The sequence below is a fragment of the Lepidothrix coronata genome, unplaced genomic scaffold (assembly GCF_001604755.1).
Source record: "Lepidothrix coronata isolate B3197 unplaced genomic scaffold, Lepidothrix_coronata-1.0 Scaffold12, whole genome shotgun sequence".
Lineage (NCBI taxonomy): Eukaryota > Metazoa > Chordata > Aves > Passeriformes > Pipridae > Lepidothrix > Lepidothrix coronata.
In genome coordinates, this window is record NW_016690192.1 from 8472573 (window position 1) to 8490965 (window position 18393).

General features: G+C 44.3%; 2 protein-coding genes across 2 annotated transcripts; one reads left to right on the plus strand and one right to left on the minus strand.

Moving 5' to 3' along the window:
- Nucleotides 1–1308: 1308 nt before the first annotated feature.
- On the plus strand, nucleotides 1309–5839 carry NAA20 (N(alpha)-acetyltransferase 20, NatB catalytic subunit). The gene is made up of 6 exons (XM_017805409.1): nucleotides 1309–1473; nucleotides 1609–1633; nucleotides 1722–1812; nucleotides 2989–3124; nucleotides 4104–4249; nucleotides 5511–5839. The coding sequence occupies exons 1-6, from the start codon at nucleotides 1421–1423 to the stop codon at nucleotides 5594–5596; spliced, it is 537 nt and encodes a 178-aa protein (XP_017660898.1). The 5' UTR covers nucleotides 1309–1420; the 3' UTR covers nucleotides 5597–5839.
- Nucleotides 5840–5933: 94 nt separating this feature from the next.
- LOC108492759 (pre-mRNA-splicing factor clf-1-like) lies at nucleotides 5934–13120 on the minus strand. Its single transcript, XM_017805410.1, has 3 exons — nucleotides 12686–13120; nucleotides 7774–7882; nucleotides 5934–6207 (listed from the first exon to the last, which is right to left on the minus strand). The coding sequence occupies exons 1-3, from the start codon at nucleotides 12784–12786 to the stop codon at nucleotides 6124–6126; spliced, it is 294 nt and encodes a 97-aa protein (XP_017660899.1). The 5' UTR covers nucleotides 12787–13120; the 3' UTR covers nucleotides 5934–6123.
- Nucleotides 13121–18393: the final 5273 nt, after the last annotated feature.

Genomic DNA, 18393 nt, shown 5'->3' on the forward strand with positions numbered 1-18393 from the left:
GAGCCTGAGGTAGTTTGACACCTCTTTGTGGTGACTGACCCTGTTGGGATTGAGGGCACGAACTCCGTTCCAGTGCAAAACCGAAGACTTTTATTTAAGAATGCATATACTTATATACCCTAGGCAGAATAAAAGGTAATTCAAGCAGAACAATTGGTAATTTTCTACTTATGCTTACTCTCTCAAACTACATAATTCAGCATATGCTTTAACAGATAAAAATAACTACAGTTCTTAGCAACCAAGGTCCTTCTTGCAGTCTTGTGTCTTCCTCTTCCATGTCTTCTTCTCCTGCTTACTGTTCCTACAGCTTTCTGCCAACTAGTGCAACAATGTCCATTGTCCCGGGCTGGAGGGACGTGACACTGTTTATCTCCATAATTACCCCTTCTTTGTTTATAATTAAAACAGCCTTTAATGCTTTGTCTATAGCTCGTTGAATGCATTGCATGAAAAGCAATGTGTATTGTTTTCTGTAGACTACCTCGCCCTTTGCTCATCATGGCCTATGTTTTTAGGCAATTTTTTCGCACACTCTTACTGTCTTTTCCCACTGTTCTTCAGGTATTTCCCACTGATCAGGAACCAGCCTTTTCTTTCCACACACTAAGGCTACTATGTTAGCTTCCGTAAGTGGGAGCACTCGTTCTCGTGGCTCACAAATTCTGCAAAACTCTCGTCTTCGAGAAGAGGCACAGTACTACTTTTTGTCACACGCCTTACACTGACACAGTACCCAGGACTGGTGGTCAGTGGTATGACATTCAATACAGGGTATAGCAGAAGGCAAAAGTTTTTCTAACCACCAGTTCTCTAGGCTGTCATGTTGCCAATCTAGGGCTAATAACCGTGTGTTTCTTGTATAATAGGCTCCGCCTAGCACTGGTTCATCAAAAACACTGTATCCATATTCCCATAGTGGGCCCCCACTTCTCCCAAGTCCAAACGTCTTAGGGACATCCGTTGTTCAGTATCCACAAAACATTCTGCTGGTCCTCTTCCGAGGGTCGGTCTGAGGGTCAGTCTAAAGGTCTGGATCTGTAAGGTCGTATGCAACGCACAGGCGTCCACCGCGGTCCTTTATTTGTGGAAACACAAGCATAACCTATACAACAAGGAGATGTGCACCCTGTGCACTCAGTGGCTGAAACATAGAGCGCTTTCCCAGCTACCCGCCCGCTCTCACGGCCACGGACCCTGCGCTGCCTCTGCCCGGCACGGCTGGCGGCGGCAGGTCCCGGGCCGGGCCGGGAGCGGGGCTGTGTGCGACCCGGGCCGGGCCGGGAGCGGGGCGGTTCTGCGGGGCGGGGACGCTTCGGCTGCCTTTCCGTGGCGGAAGTGGCGCTGGGGCGCGGGAAGGCTTCCGGGGCAGCGGCAGCGGTTCCGGGGCAGCGGAAGCATCGTCTCCGCGATCACCGCCATGACGACGCTCCGCGCCTTCACCTGCGACGACCTCTTCCGATTCAACAACATGTGAGCGCCGCCCGGCCCCCCTCTCCCCTGTCCCTCCCCCGAGCCCCTGCGCGCTTCGCCTTCCCCCGGCGTGCTCGGTGCTCCCCGCCGGCCCCGGGCTCGGGCCCGCGCTGAGCGCCGCTCTCTCCCCCACAGCAACCTGGACCCGCTGACCGAGACCGTATCCTTCCCGCCGGGGCGGGGGCGCGGGGCCGGGTGCGGGCGGCGCAGCCGTGGCGGCCGCAGTTGCTCCTTAACCGAGCTCCCAGTACGGGATCCCCTTCTACCTGCAGTACCTCGCCCACTGGCCCGAGTACTTCATCGTCGCCGAGGCGCCCGGCGGGGAGCTGATGGGTTACAGTGAGTGCCGGGTGCTCCGGCGGTAACGTCTCCCTTCATTGCCTATTTGGGGCATTTTAACGCGGGAGCTTTTCCTACTCTTCGCGTTTTCCACCGACCAGGGAAGAGGAAGGTTGCGTTGCATCTTCCCGTTTCATAAACATCTAAGGGTATTACGTGGGACTCACGGCAGCAGCTTCCAGTTTGACGTTCCTAGTGCAGCGAGGAGCCTTGGCTGTGGTAGCGTCCACCCGGGTTTGGTACAGGCGAATAGGTGTTTATGTAATCCTGGAGTCCAAGTCACTGTGCTCAGCTCTGATCACACACAGTCAGTAAACGTGCTGGGCTTGGCTTTTGCATTGTCCTGTAAGGGAAAGCTCTAGTTCTGGATGTCTTTGCTCATTTACTGTGGAATATTTGTGTTTTTCAGAAATCATGCCAGAGAGAGCTGCCAAGAGGTGGGGTGGGGCAGGCAGCAGATCTTTGCAGGGATCCAAGAAATAAACTATTTAACACAGTGAAGCTTAAAGTATGTGCTGTACAGAACATTTCTCTGTACGCACCACAATAGTTGCTTATTAGCAGTGACTGATATCTGTAAGAGCATCGTGTGGAAGTGTAAATGTTCATTAATGAACTAACACTGGTTTAGCCCTTTGTAGAAAGGAGAGAAACTAGAAAGAAGAACCCTAAACCAACATCCCTGCCTCCCCCTCCCCTCCCTTTTTTTTCCCCTTAAACATACTGTGTTTGCAGGGCCTCTGCTTTCTGTTGGCAGATTGGCAAAGCTTCCTGAGCTCAATTCCCCCACAGTCTCCAAAAGTCTCAAATCATTGCTGGGATGGTAGTTTTGAGCTTCTGGCCCTCTGTTCCTCTGTTATTTTAGTCAAATCCTAAATTCTGTTCAGTGAAAGACTCATGAGAATTGCTTAAAATTCACATTTAGAAGTCACACCTTAAGCAAGGAATTTGCAAAGTTGTTTTTCTTTACACTAGTTAAGAAATTGCTGTAATACTTGAGCAAAATGACATCCTCTGTGGTTGCTGAATCATAGAGTGATAAGGTAGACATTCCTGTTTGGGCCTTTACCACAACCATTGCAACGTTTGTTTATACACGGCTTATTCCTCTTGTGAAGTTGTGTGGTTGCAGGGGGTGTGTTACTCCAAAGGTGCTGATGCTCTGTGTGTTCACAGTTATGGGGAAAGCCGAGGGCTCCGTGGCTAGGGAAGAATGGCACGGACATGTTACCGCTCTCTCTGTTGCACCAGAATTCCGACGGCTGGGTTTGGCCGCTAAATTGATGGAGCTACTGGAAGAAATTTCAGAAAAGTGAGTAATATGCCTATCTTTAAACTTATCTTTAAAAGTAATATTCTTACAGGCACCTGTCCCTGGCTCACGTATCTGATGTGCATGAAACTGACCCGGAATTTTGCTGTAAGCAATGTTCTGATCTTCTGAAATTCCTCACAGTTGGAGAACAGGAATTATGAAAGTTGCTTAGTGGTTTAAAAATCTTGTGATTTCTCTGAGCTAGAATGAGTAGGACATAGCCTGAATTCCAGTAGTGATACTGTTTAAAAGACCCTTTTCTTGACAGGAAAAGAGCTGTGTGAAACATCAGCAGTGTTTCCTTTTGCAGGGCCTACAACATACTTGTTCAGTAACTGTGGGCTTTGTGCAATGCATTCAGGCACAGCCTTGAACAAATTTTGAACTGCCGACAAAATTATTTTTTTAGCTTACTTTCCGTCTTCTTGGTTACTTGTATCTGTGAAAATTTAATTTAATGTCAAATGAACCCACAGTGAAATGTCCTTAACTCATTCTAGTAGGGCAACTCCACTTGGTAAAAACAGAAAATAATACAATATTTTGAAAAATTTGCCTTGTGAGGTAAAGGACTATCCCCCATTAGGCAAATGAATTTTTGTGAGTTATTCCATCCCTCCTAATCCAATGCAATCTAAAATGTGGATTTATGTTTTTTTAAATCATATCACATGGATATGAAGCTTGTGTGCCCGTTTAGCTTGTCCTTTTCTTTCTGTTCACAATTCTGAAGCCACTGGCTGGTATAGAAGGGCTGTGTGACAAAAATAAAATGAAATCTATGCTTGTGCTTGAATTTTCCCTTGGTAAAGGAGTCCATCTGTTATTACAGTGTGGAAGATGTTTGATTAGTGTACTACCTCATCAGACTTGCTTTGATATGATTACAGTTTATGGGTTGTTACTTAGAAATACATTCACCTACTGTTCCTTAACCTGTTTTTTCTTTGTTTGTTTTTTCCTCCCCCCGCTAAAGAAAGGGTGGATTTTTTGTTGATCTCTTTGTGAGAGTATCAAATCAGGTTGCTGTAAATATGTATAAGCAACTAGGCTACAGTGTGTACCGGACAGTGTTAGAGTACTACTCTGCCAGCAGTGGGGAGCCAGATGAAGATGCTTATGGTAAGTATTTGTTCTGCCTCAAGTTGAATGGAGTGATTCTCGTGTTGAGGGTTCCTGGGCTTGTTTGTAAGACTATTATTTTTTTTTTTGTATATGAAACAATTTCAGATAGTTGTTGATGAATGGGATTTTGTATCCTCCTTTAGATAACTTTTCCTACTGAAGATTACATCAGTTACAAAACCTAATCTTTCAGTTTACACATTTTGTAGCATCTCTGGCAAATTAAACTACAAAATAAGAATAAAAAATGAAAAGGAATGGAAGTGCTTTCTTCCTTTCTTCCCATAACTGGGACTTGAAACTTTGTTTTTCTCAGATGTCTAACTACAAATTTACAGATGTCAGTGGCCCACAGTGGCAGAGAATTGGGTAACATTTTCAGTGTAAAAGGGAAGGAGTATGGAAATTCAACTATGTTAATGTTGATTCTGTTAACAAAAGTGCTTCCTCATTCTAGATATTTTTTTTCTTTTAAGTACTCTCCCAAAGGGTTACGTGGCCATGCTGTGTGTCATTTCTGTTCTTGCACTATTCATTCAATATGTAGGATCACTATGAAATATAAGGGCTACTGACATATATCTACTGTTGTTGCAAGTGCCTTAAATCATATATTTGTCCCTTTAGCCTGCCACTTCCTTTCCATTCGGTCGAGTTTCATGCAGTGTTATATTTCAGTTGATAACATTGCTGCTGAACAACGTTAAGGACATTAAATTATTAGTGTATCTAGAGGAGAGCAGCCAAGATGGTGAAAGGTCTCAAGGGCAGGACTTAGGAGGAGCAGCTAATGTCCATGGGCTTGTTCCACTTGAAGAAGAGAAGGCTGAGGTGTGCCCTCATCACAGTCTAAACCTTCCTCAACTGGGCACCACTCTCTCTGGTGACCAGTGATAGGACATGAGGAGATGGAGCGAAGCTGAGTCAGGGAAGGTTCAGACTGGATGTTAGGAAAAGGCTCTTCACTGAGAGGGTGGTTGGTAACTATAACGGGCTCTCCAGGGAAATGGTCATGACACCAAGCCCATCAGAGTTCAGGAAGAGTCTGGACAATGCTCTTAACCATATGGTTTAGTTTTAGGTAGTCCTGTGTGAAGCAGGGAGTTGGATCCTTATGGGTCCTTCCAACTTGAGGTATTCTGTGATTCTAGGAAATTTTCTTGATTAAAAATGATCTTATTTTAATAGAGAATTCACTTCATATGGCTTTGTACAATGACCACTGTAACTATAATAGCATTTTTTCCTTTTGCCACAGATATGAGGAAAGCTCTTTCCAGAGATACAGAGAAGAAATCAGTTATACCTCTGCCTCATCCAGTGAGGCCAGAAGACATTGAGTAACTGTAAGCTGTGATTCTCAGGCAACTTACTAAGTGTCAGGTCTGTCCCCCTCAACCTCCAAAGAACTTACAGATGAGAAATTTTAGGCTGAATGTTTTTCCCTCGAAATACCAAAAAACAATGTTGAGAAGCTGACTAACACTGCTTCTGTAGGTAATGGCTGTATACTGTCACACTTACTCTGTTATTTTTCCTTTCAAATATTGGAAATTCAGAGACTATTAAAATGGAATTACCTCCTGTGTCGTTTTCTTGGTATTCTTTCAAACCAAAGTACCTGAGATCAGTCATAGTAAAGACTCTTTAAATGCATTTATTCATGACCAGTGAAAATACTGTACAATACCCAAGAAACTTGGAGAAAAGTCTTTCCTCTCTTCATGGCACAGGCATAGGATTGAATTGTTCACTGTTGAGTTGAAGAAGCCGTACATGCAAGGCAGTCAAGGGTTTTTCTCATTGTGGACCAGATTCAAGACCAATTCTGTGTCCTGGGTGCCCACATGTTCCTTGACGTGCTGTATCTGCTAAAGTAACTTGCGGTAAAGGTTTCTTGTTTTCTTGTACTCCCCTTGCTCAATTTCAAGGTCAATGTAGGTTTTCCAAAGAACCTGCTCAAGAGAAGTCTCTTATGTTCACATGTCCTGCTTCCAGCCAGGACAGGGTTAGTGTTTGCAGTAGCCAGAAGGGGCATGGCCAGGACAGGGCGAGGGTCCAGGGGTTCCTTCTGGTCAGGTGGGGTCAGGCTCTTTGGTAAGCATTTACATGTGAACCACTCTCCTCTTTCTTGTACAGTTTTGTCATTAATACTGTTGCTGTTTGTTTTCTTATGTCATCACTGTTTCCAGTAAATTGTTCTTATCTCAGCCCATGATCTTTACCTTTTGTACCTCCAATTCTCTCCATCCACAGAGGAAGGGAAGGGGGAGGAGGGAGTGAGCGAGTGGTTTCAGTGGGAACACCAAATGGGAGAGTACCATTCCTAAACCACGACATAACAATGTCTTCAAACAACCCTATATCTAACACTAGATAATAGAGTTTATGTGGTTTTAGTGGAGGAGCATGGAAAAATGTGGCATTTGCAGAAACAAAATTCAGAGATCAGAGTATTAATTGACTGTACAAGCTTGGATTAAGACCCAGCAGTATCTTGTACACAGAATCCATTTAGCTTCCCCCTGTAAGCATGTGTCTCCCTCCATGTTTTGTCATAGGTTTTATAGCCCTGCATACTGTGCTAAGAATTAGCAGATGCTCAATTAGTGAGTCACAGGCTAAGCCGCTGTGGTGAGCAGTTCCGGCAGTGCAGCCCATCCGCGGTGCCTTGTCGCTGAGCGGTCGCCGCCGCCTGGTGACCGAGCTGCAGAGCTGCAGGTCCCGCACGGCGGGGCTGCCTCCCGGGAGGCAAACTCAACTGGGGCTGGAGGAAGAGCTTGGAGATTTCTTATTTGGTATGAATTTGCAAAGCAGGGAGTGAAGTGGGATATAAACACTGCAGGTGTTCAGGCAGGTGAGCCAGCACTCATTAACCCCATGTCTGCTATTTTTAGTATCTGTTTTCTGTGATTGTTCTGTCTGAAATGGGAGTGTGTAGGGCACAGCTTCCTTCATGGTTCTGAGATGTTTTTTAATTACTGAGTGGCCTAGCACTCAGATGCTCAGAGCTATCTTTTAATAATAAACCAGGTAACTGACTGGTATTAATTTCCATAACATCTTTTATTTTATTTTTATTTTCTTAAATTAGGCAAAGAAAGAAGCAGGACCCAGCTCCTCTAGACTTGAGCTTTGGCTAAAACGCTGTAGCCATAAAGACTTAGGGACCAACCTCCATTTCAGTGCTGGTCTAAGTAACTGAGTGGAAGGGGATGTGGGGTTTGTTGTGCCACAGTTGCCATAGAATTATTTAAAAGGTATTGCAGGACAGCAAACTTCAAAAAACAACAGTAACAGCATGAGTCTTCCAAATTTTTCTCCAGTTACTCTTGCCCCTGTTTGTCACTGCAAATATTTATATTATGAACCAGGATAGTTTATCCCTCCTGCTGCCTTAACAGCAACATAATTTTGCTTTGCAGATCTTTAGTCCCACTCACACAGAGATCTCAGCCTGCTTCAGGAAAGAGTTTAGCTTTTAACCCTTTTAAGAAGGACAGGAATCATAGGACTATTACCTTCAGATAACACTGTTCAGGGCGAGCGTGGAACCAGAAGTGGGATCTGGGAACAGTGGTTGTAAGGGCTTGTGCTGTGGCTGCCGGCCTGCCTTCCTCCCAACTCATCCTGTAAAACAAGTAGGATGAAAATTTTAAAGCCCCATTTGGTGCAATAACACAGGAAGGTCCCATAACACAGCACTGGAAGAAACCTAAGATTATTCTGTCTAAATCGATATACTTAACCATACCTGAGGCTCCAACATGCACACCCATCTCTTCTCTTTAACACTCAGTAACAGTGCTTATCCTCTCCAATGAGAAAGGTCTAGTGCTCAGCTCTATTCCTTCAGACTTTCATCAGTGGTCATATTTTCTGCAACTGCCAGGTGTGTTGCTGCCCTCTGGGCACCTCCCAGTTTGTCCGGAAAGTTGAACCCAGTGTCCTGAATGTGGCCTCCCACTGTCGAGCCCCCATGCTGCTGGTGCAATCATCCCATTAACAGATCTTAGAACAAAACTTTTATTTTTTTCTCTGCTTGCAACACCCGAGCACTAGTGGTTTATATCTGGTTTGTGACCCAGTATGTTTCAATGGTTTGTTTTTGTGATAGCCCTTTCTATTTTTGCACTTGATTGTGTCTGTGGGTTTTTGTTTGTTTGCTTGTTTGTTTGGTTGGGTTTTTTTTAGCTGGGGAGGCACCTCTGCAAGCTTTGCAGCAAAGGCACATTAAAAGCAGATACATACAGCCAGTAAAGGGGTTCTCAAAGGGCTGTTTAGTGAAATGGAAAAAAACAAAGCAATTGGAAGACAAAAGAAAATAATTAATTTTCCTGGGCCAGCAATGCCACAACTCTGAGAGGAGACGGTAGACATTTAGACTCCAACAGGGAAGGGACTAAAAGACCATCAGCAGTCAGAGGAAAGAACCATTTAGCAAACATTGGTGGTTTAATTTGCTCCCGTTTTAGCTTCAACCTCCTGCTTACAAGATTCAGGCTTTGAAGTGCCACATTAACTGTACCAAAGCATTGTCCCTGAGGATTGACAGCAAAAGTCACACAGACTCTTAGCTCGAAACATACAGCAGCAGTTCCAAAGTCAACATTTTTACACTTATTAGCAGCATCCTCGGGATTTCCTATTCAATCCAAGCCTTCTGGAAGAACTCACAGTAGCTACTGTTTCTTTTTCAAGGACAGATTCACTTGTGGGCACATGTGGTACCTTGCAAGCACTGAGAGAGAATGTAAAATTAGATAAGACAATCCTGATAATAGTTTTATATAGTTTACAGTTTTATAGTTGGAAACCAGACCTTTTATTTTTACTATCCCCTTTATCAACATTACAGAAACTTCCCTGGGACGTGACTCAAGACAGCAGCAGAACAAAGCGCCAGGCTGGCCATACCTGTTTGGAGTCGATGTTCGCCCTCCCTGCCCCTTTCATTACCACTTCCTTGAGACAGGCCTGTGTGGTGGCTGTGACTTACCCCCATGTCACAGCTTGACATCGCGTCTGCTGATCCGGGTTGAGAACTGAGCAGCAGTAGAAGGACCCTTGGCATTCATGTCGTGCACAGTCCCCTCCGAAGCCCAAGGGCAGGAGGGGGCACAGCGAGGCCCTGAGGCAGCCCTGCTCTGGTGGAGGGCGCTGCTGGAGGAAGAGAGGTGCCTGCTTGCCAGCCGGGTGTCAGTGCCATGTTAACCATGGCCAGGGGGACGAGGGCAGCCTGAACCTGCAGCTGCCTGCCCTCACCAGGAGCTTAATCATTTTTAAATTCAGAGAATGAATGCCATGAAGAGAATGAATGCCATGACCTGCAATTATTCATCTTTTGTGTTGTTAGCTACAGCTCCCTGCAGTGTGCCAAATCACACAGTTCCAGACCGGTTTGGTGGTTGGACTTTATCAACAGCCCCATCTTTACACTCCTCTGCCTGCCCTCTCCCTAAACCACCCTGTCACCCCCCCTGCCCAGTCCCTCGTGAGGGGCTTCCAAGGGCTGGGCAGGATCAGCACTGCATGCAAAGTCCCCAGGGTGATGAGGGACCCCTCAGGGTGGCACATGGCCAGCAGGCACAACACAATGGTGCCACCGAGGCACTGGGCCATCCCAGCAGGCTCCAGGTGATGGGGGTGGGGAGCCCCAGGAGTGCTGTGTACCATGCAGGGAACGTGCCGTGCCACCTCCCAGAGTGGCTCCTGCTGGCTGCCCCATGGCAGCACCAAGGGTGCACTGTCAGAGAAAAAAATCCACATCAAAAATACGCCTTACCTGGCAGCAGATTGCAGTTGTTGCCACCAGGAAGAGACCAGGACCCAGCAGAACCCCCTCCCATCTCTGGTTTTAGCCCTAAAATATTCATTTCTCCAGTGCATTTTTAGACATCCACAGTCTTGAGCAGGGAGATGCCCATGAAATGCCAGGAGACCTGCCAGTGCTGCCGCTGTGTCTTCCAGCTCTCACAGGACCTGGAGCTGCCATAGGCACCACTCACTTCTGTGACTACTCGTGGGACAGACCTAACCCCAAGAGCAGCTGATGGCCAACACATTATCGCCCTCGTTCCTGCTGGGCTGTGACTGGAAGAGCTGTACTCTTCAGCAATTTTCCAGGTGGGCTGAAGGACCAGCAGGTGCTGAGCCCATGGGGACAGACGTGTATGAGCAGCCCAGGACCAGGGACAGGGTGCCCAAGCCTCCTGCAGACACACAGCTTGTCTGTGTGCAGCACTGTGGAGCTGCAGCGTTGCAGAACCTCTTTGGTTGTTTGCTCATGCCCAGCCAAGGCTGTGAGGTTCCTGAAGGAAATACAGTCCATAAGATGATGCTTAACAACAGGACACCTGGCTTTGAGAAGTCTTCAGATCTACTCAATTATTATAAACAAGGTTCATTTAATTTGTTGTTCCAATTATCACTCACATTTAAGTGCACTATTCACTACAGAATTGTAGCTTTACACTTCTAAGTGATACCCAGGACTTGGTTCAGGGCATCTTCTGCTTCATGAGCTATGCTTATAATTAGACTTTTGATTTGTCATGAGGTCACGGGGGTTACCTAGAAGATGGGACATGGGCATGGCCCACGTGATAGATTTTTATCCTGTGTGAAGCAGGCTGGTCATAGGTGCTGTTCCAACAGAGTTGGGAAGCAGCCACACAGAATGCTGAGGGTAGATTCACACAGATGGTTATATATTTGTATGTGGGTTATAAAAAATAACATTATTTAAACCAAGAATAAGCAAATAATTATACTTAAAATTATAGATAAATACAATCTCCCTACTATCAGAAGTAAAATTCCAGAGGTGCTATAAATAGTAACATTTCTAAAACCACATCCAAAGAAAACTTTATCATAACAAAACTTGGTTTATATTTAGTGGTATCAGGTTTTACTATTTTTTGAAGATGCTTAAATAGACCTTTGACAGCTGCTACTGTCAGACAGTGGTATTTTTGGTGCTGGAACCATGGCATTTAACAGATGGAAAAGCAGATAATGTAATAACATTACAGATAATGTAATAACACAGTTACATGAGTAACATTTTAGAAGTAGTAGTCATGGTCTTTAAGTAAAAGTGGGTAAATCAGAGCTGAGTCAACTTCACCCCTAGATGAAAGAAAGCTCCAGTTGCTTCAACTTTGACAATGTCAAAAACATTCCTTAAAAACTAAAGGGCCAAAAATTTAAACCCCATAATTGGAAAGATGCCTGAGTACCTGTGGGCTCTCCAAGGAGAGCAGTGATGTGGAACCTGTGAGGAGTCCACGTGCAGGTGGGAATCAGATGCTGCACATTGACTGACCGGGACCATCGGGACTCCTTCAGAGAAGCCAGGCACTGTCTCTCCTCACCACTTCGAAAATGTGGCAAGTATTGTAAGGAGTTCCCAGCTGCATTTGGTGGACAGGCAGTCTCAGTCACTGTGGCATCTCAGGAAGCCCAAGGTCCTTATCCTCACAGTGGCATCTCCCACTAGAACCTATGCAGATGGGAGGTACACAGAAATCAAATGAACAGAACACAGCAGTGCCACCCCCTTGCAGAGAATGTTTTTAATTTACTATTCATAGAGACAACACATCAGAAGAGAGTTGCTTGTCTCCCAGCCAAACATGGAGACCAAATAAAGCATTAGCAAAACCCCACTTTGCTGGGCTGGGTGAGGCAGCAGTTGTGTCATCTTTGGCATGTTGATACAAATACATGCTAGATCCAGCTTGCTTTTGAAATAACAGCTCACTCAATCCTTATTGTGGGATTAAATGAATCAACAGCCCTTCAGGACAGCTCCTGATGGAGCCTGTTACTACCATTTTTATTGAATCAGTGGTTATCAGCCCACAGGAAATTATTGTAGCAAGTCAAAATATTCGGTCTGACTGCCGCAGGGGAGGATGAACTGCTTATACCAAATCCTGGTGTTATCTCATCCCTGGCACCTCTTCTAATCAGTGTTTGCCTTCATTGGTTAAAAGTTCTTCAGACTTCAACACCAAAGCTCACACTGCTGTTGCAAAGGGTGAGAAGGGACAGAGGGCAAGAGAAGAGGGGGAGAGAGAAGTCAATTGTCATCCACCAGAGACTCCTGTCTGGCAATTCTCACTAAGTCATTTGGGTTTAAATCCTTTGAGACACTGAGTAGTCACCTCTTATTATTCCTTTCAGCTTCCTACCCTTTTGTAAGGGCACTGAGTGTCAGTACCTGGTACTGCTGCCCCTGAATGTGACAGCTGAGGCTGTGAACACCCACAACACCACTGGGATGGCCCGATCCCATTCGGAAAAAAAGGGCTTACAACCACAGCTAGTAGCTGAGCAGCCCAATGAAAAGTCCCCTTCTCTGTAGAAGAAAGGACTGGGGGGCAACCTCAACCACCACTGGGGACAGGGGGCATAAGCACTTACCAGAAAGTCTCCAGCCAGAGCTCACACTGTGTTCTGCAGAAGTTCCTCCATCCTTGGGCTTGGCTTAGTTTCTGTGAATCAGCAAAGCTCCTCGTACCCATGGAGACAAAAATGTGGGCAGGAACTTAGCCAGGGGAAGGGGTTCAGGAGATCACCCTCCTGCCTGGATCCCCTCATGCTGGGAAGGAGCTGAATGCCCACAGCAGCTTCTCTCCAGTTCAGAGAAGTCAATCAGAAAACAGATTTCTATGCTTCTGCTGTTCAGAAAACTCACAAATCAACAGTTTAGAACTCCCTACTCATTTTTTTTAACTGCAAAAATTAGTCATAAGCTTAGGGTCTACTTTTCTTCTGCCAATTATTCTCCAACATTTTGAACTAATACATGCAAACTTAACTATTTTTGTTATTGTTGGTATTCTGACCTTGCAAGAACCCAAGACTAAAATCTCTGTTCAACCATATTTATTTCATTTTGTGGTTCTCTGGCCTGTGAAATTGAAGGGTTGCTTTAGGACCCAATACTGCTGGAATTTATTTGTTTAGAGAGATCTGTGCTTTGAAGAACAAAGCAGAACACACAAAAAATTACATGGACTGTGCAAAGAGATACTAAAGGAGAAAATAAGACAAAACAACATAGGTCAAATTTGGGACATAATCCAACACTGGAAATTTGTGCTGGATTTCCTCTATAAAATCAGTAATTGTATCTGTGAGGGGCTGGTGTATGAAGGCAGCCAGCCTGCTGCTGCTGTGCCTTTTGCTATAGGGACAGTTTCCCATATAGCAAAACTTTACCATCTAAACCATGACATTAAATTCTTAACCTCACAAATGCCAACACACACAGGGCTCCTTTCACAGAAAAGGGTCTGCTGAAAGCAACGTAACTGTGCAGAAAGTTAAAGCTAAGCTTGGGGATGAGCTACTGCAAGTTCACAGTCCATGGGCCTTGTATCCCTATAGGCAGAAAACCTTATGTTTCTAATTAAATTAACTCATTTGTACCTGTGGGAAAATCCCAGCCCAGTATCACAGAGTGTGCCGCATGAACAAATACAGTAACATTTGTAACAACTGATGCATTAACTGGGATTTGAATAGAATCATTTAAGCATTAATAACATTTCCATCTCTGGAGGTCAAGCCTTTTCACTTCCATGCATTTTGACATCCTTTAGCAACAGAACATATTCCTCATAGAAATCTAAGTAAAGCCAACACACCAAGCGTTTGTTTGCATAAATACAAATGGAACCTGGAGATAAAATTAGTGCTACAGTACTGTGAAAGTCTAGCATATGCAAAAGAATCTTAACATTTAGGGACAACACGGTAGATATATATTCTTAACTATTATACATAGGAAATCCAATAACAGGTGAGACAACAATGATGTACCCAGGCCAGTATCCCATCTCCTTCCACATCAGCTTTAGGAGAAAAGCTAAAGAACCTCTCTAGATGAGAAGCACATTCCCAGGAATCACCCACCAAACCCCAAGGCAATTATCTGTGCTCAGAAACAAGACTTCCATATTTTCATATATCTCAAAGCAAGTCAGGTGAGCTAAAGGTCAGGGATGGTAAGTGTGCTGACTTGCTCCTGGCCTACAGATATGCACAGTGTTAGGTTTCCTTTGGGGTTTTTTGGAGGTGCAGGCGTTGTTTGTTTTGCCATAGTTTTTTTAATGGGAGTTTTTGTTTATACCTTTTGGTTTTTTTAGAGAAGTTAGACCATATCTATGGTTTCAGTGAAATTAACAGTTAAGCTAAAACACAGCTATTGCTGAGAACAATTAATAAGTGATTTGTGCTTTTTTTATTTTGCATGTTGACATTCTTATAGTGCCATATATCAGAATCCTAAATGCATGATTGGGATTATAGAAAAGACTACGAAAAAAGAGTTGTCCCTAACATAGTTGTCTGTGCTAAATACAGCAGAGGTTAGTTTGAAAATTAATTTATTTCAACACACAGAGGAGGAAATGCATGAACACACATACAAGACAATTCAAAATAGAGTATCTATGAGCTGCAAAGTAGCACTTCTAAATAGGCTGGAAAAAACCAGATGCTTCTGCCTGCTGCAATGAAAAAGCACTATCAATATTATAAAAATGTGTACAAAAGAAGCCAGGGATCAATTGCTACTTGAAAGATAGGCCAGATGTCTTGAAGAATGAGTCAAAGCATAAAAGTATCTAAATTCCCTATCTTTCAAAAGATCTTGGGGGTGAGGGTAAACTATTATGACCTAATTCCTCATTTCCAGATGTTTTTTTTCTTTTCCCATGATAGAAGCATGCCTAGTCACTGCAAAGTGTAGCATTTAAGGAGGACAGTTTTACAAAGATTTCTAGAAAATAAGTAATCTGTATGACTCCAGATAGCAAGAAGAGGAAATAATGGAGCTGCTGGCTCAAGACAAGTGGAAAATCTTCTGTAGTTACTAGTGATGTGTATCATCCAGGTTATTTTTCAGACCTACTACAGTTCACCATTTAGTCTCACAAATGGCTGCACCAGAATAAGGAGGAGTAGGTGCACAGGGGAAAGTGGGATCAATTAGTGATCAAGTGATTTAATTAGAATTATAGGCTAGGATAAATAACAGAATTTCCCTGCCTTCTTCTTTTTAACATTTTCATATATTTTCACTTTTTGGCTCTAATCTTTCAAGCAGCAGTTGGGGCCAAACCAAAGGCTGATCCTGCACTGCATCTGCTAGGATAGTGGCCAATAGCCAGAACCACAGGGGAAGAACATAAGAAATAAGACAAGTTTAAAATGATCCTTCCTCCATTATTTTCCAATAACCAGTAGCTTAGAATCTCCATGCAGAATTCACTAAAACTGTGCAAATCATATCAAAAGTACCGCCCCTACAGTTAATGGCTACTTGGAAGAGAGTTTTAAGTTTAAAAGAAAAGTACAAATATATATAAAATAAGGATCTGATCAGAGAAAGGCACCATCATATCACACAGCTGCCATAAATTTTGCAGTTCAAATACATGCACAAGCTGTCATATGCACAAATACTGATGTATTGCACCAGTCTGCTGGAATTACGAAAAAAACCCCAAACTCATAAAAAACCCCATACATAGGGAAAGTAAAGCAGCCCCAAAGCAATGCAAAACCCATGGTCTAGAGTCACTTAAGCTGTAGCAATTTGGCTGCTCTCCCAGAGGGACTCATCACCCACACCACCCAGGTCAAACTGACAGCACAGATATTAGGGAAACTTCTCTCCCACGCACACAGCTATTAAACAATGATCAGTCTAGCTGCTTATCCAGAAAGATTCAAAAGATCTATCATGTAAAATAAAACCTCATTGTTCCCAGCTTTTAATAATAGTTCTCTGAAAAGCATCTGCAATGATTGTGACCACACAGGCTTTATGGGAGAGCAAACCACAGAGGACAGACCATACATCTTTGCCCTGGGAAAAGCTGTGGAGCGTTTCTTCCTGGACCAAATGATCAACTGGAAAAGCAACTTTGGTTTGGGAGCAGATGGAGAGAGAAAAAAACAGGAGAATATCACAAAGGTTTTCAAACCATAATTGCTATGAAGATGTTGTCTTAGAAGCATCTGCCTGCTATTTGCTGCAATGCAGCAGCTCACAAGGCTCTCTCAGGCACGAGAAAGGCCTCCAGCATCAGCAGGAACACACAAAACCTTGTAACTATCTAACTTAATGGTAACTCTTCCCTTGCCTTCCTCTGCCTCCTAACATCCTCGGATTTCTGTGAGTGTTCACCCTAAAGTCTTCCCCAGTATGATGTACACTGACATATATAAATAGGATCAGGCACATGCAAAGCCAGAAGATACTGATATTATGGGATATTAGTGAAAAAAGGAACAGGGAAACCCTACAGAACTTGCTTTCGCCAATTGACGTTTGCTATTTTTTTTAACTCAAGTATAAATAGTACTTTAATGGTTTCCTTGAGACAAACTATTCTGATAAATGTTTATGGAGTTAATAAGGAATTCCCCGCTATGTGAGTAGGTGAACGTTTAGACAGTTTGATATAGGAAACATTAGACAGTCTGTGCTGTAGCAGTTCGTAGGAAAGTTTGATGCAAGATCAGTTTCCTGTTCCAGTCATGTCACACTGCAATTTATAGCAGTAGACCATAAGGTAGCAGCTCCTGCAGAAACAAAGGGCATGCCACTGCAAATGGTACCATTCTCCAAGCACCAGTTTGCAAACTTTTGGGGTTTGTTTTGTTGGGACTTTCGGAGGGGGTTTTTTGATTGATTTTTTTTGTTTGTTTGTTGGGCTTTTTTTTTTTTAATGAGACAAGAGAAAGAGACCTCAAACCCTCCCAGTTACTTATAGCAGAATGATTGGTAATACCTCTCAGACTTTAATCCAGACCAGGAGTCTACTGCATGAAGTGCTCTACAAATAAGGTTCTTTACAGAAGTCACCTTTTCCTGCTTACCTGGAAAAATCATCCACATGTAGTTATTGTGCAGTCTGAATCCCAAGCTCTGCAGGAGAGACCTAGTGTTTACTGCTGCAGATGTTCAAGATCTTCATCCAAGCTCTCTTCCGGGCCTGATTCAACCAAATTATACACTGCTTAGTATTGCTAGTAAACATGAAAATTTTATTGAAACATCCCCCACTCCTACCCCTGCCCCATAGTAACATGAAACAACATTTCCCCATCAATGGTGTTCAATCATCATTCAAACAGGAAACAAAACAAGAATTTTATTTTGAAGCAGCATTTTATTTTCCATTAGCTTTGCATACAGAGCTTCAGCCTAGCTAAGACAAACTGTACACTGCAGGTAGCTGTAGGGACATGCTACACCCTGGCAATGCCACCTGTGTTGGGTTTGCATGGCAAGCTTTTGGTAGCAGAGAGGGCTACAGTGGTGGCTTTTGTGAGAAGACAGTAGAAGCTTCCCCTATTCCTGACAGAGCCAATGCCAGCCAGCTCCAAGACAGACCCACCACTGGCCAAAGCTGAGTCCAACAGCAGCAGTGGAAGCACCTTTGGGATAACGTATTTAAGACAGGTGAAAAAAACTTGTGCAACAGCAGCTGAAGAGAGGAGAGAAACCACAGTGTCAACACCAAGGTCAGTGAGGAAGGAGGCAGAGAAGGTGCTCCACACACCAGAGCAGAGATTGCCCTGGAGCCTGTGGTGCAAACTATGGTGAGACAGCCGTGCCCCTGACGTGGAGGCCATGGTGGAGCAGATAGCTACCTACAGCCTGTGGAGGAGCCCATGCTGGAGCAGGGGAATGCCCAGAGGAGGCTGTGATCACATGGAAAGCCCATGCTGGAGCAGGTTTGATGTCAGGACTTGTGATCCCACAGGGAACTTACACTGGAACAGCCTGTTCTGAAAGACTGCATCCCATGGTAGGGAGCCACACTGGAGCGGTTTGTGAAGAACTGCAGCCTGTGGGAAGAACTCACGTTGGAGAAGTTCATGGAGAACTGTAAGAAGGGCCCCATGATGGAGCAGGGCAGGAGTGTGAGGAATCCTCACCATGAGGAGGAAGAAGTGGCAGAGACTGAGGAACTGATACATTCTCTGTCCCCCTGCACCATTGTGGGATGAAGATAGTGAAGATCAGGAGTAAAGGTAAGCCTGGGAAGAAGGGAGGGATGGGAGGAAAGTATTTTTAAGATTTGGTTTTATTTCTCATTATACTACTC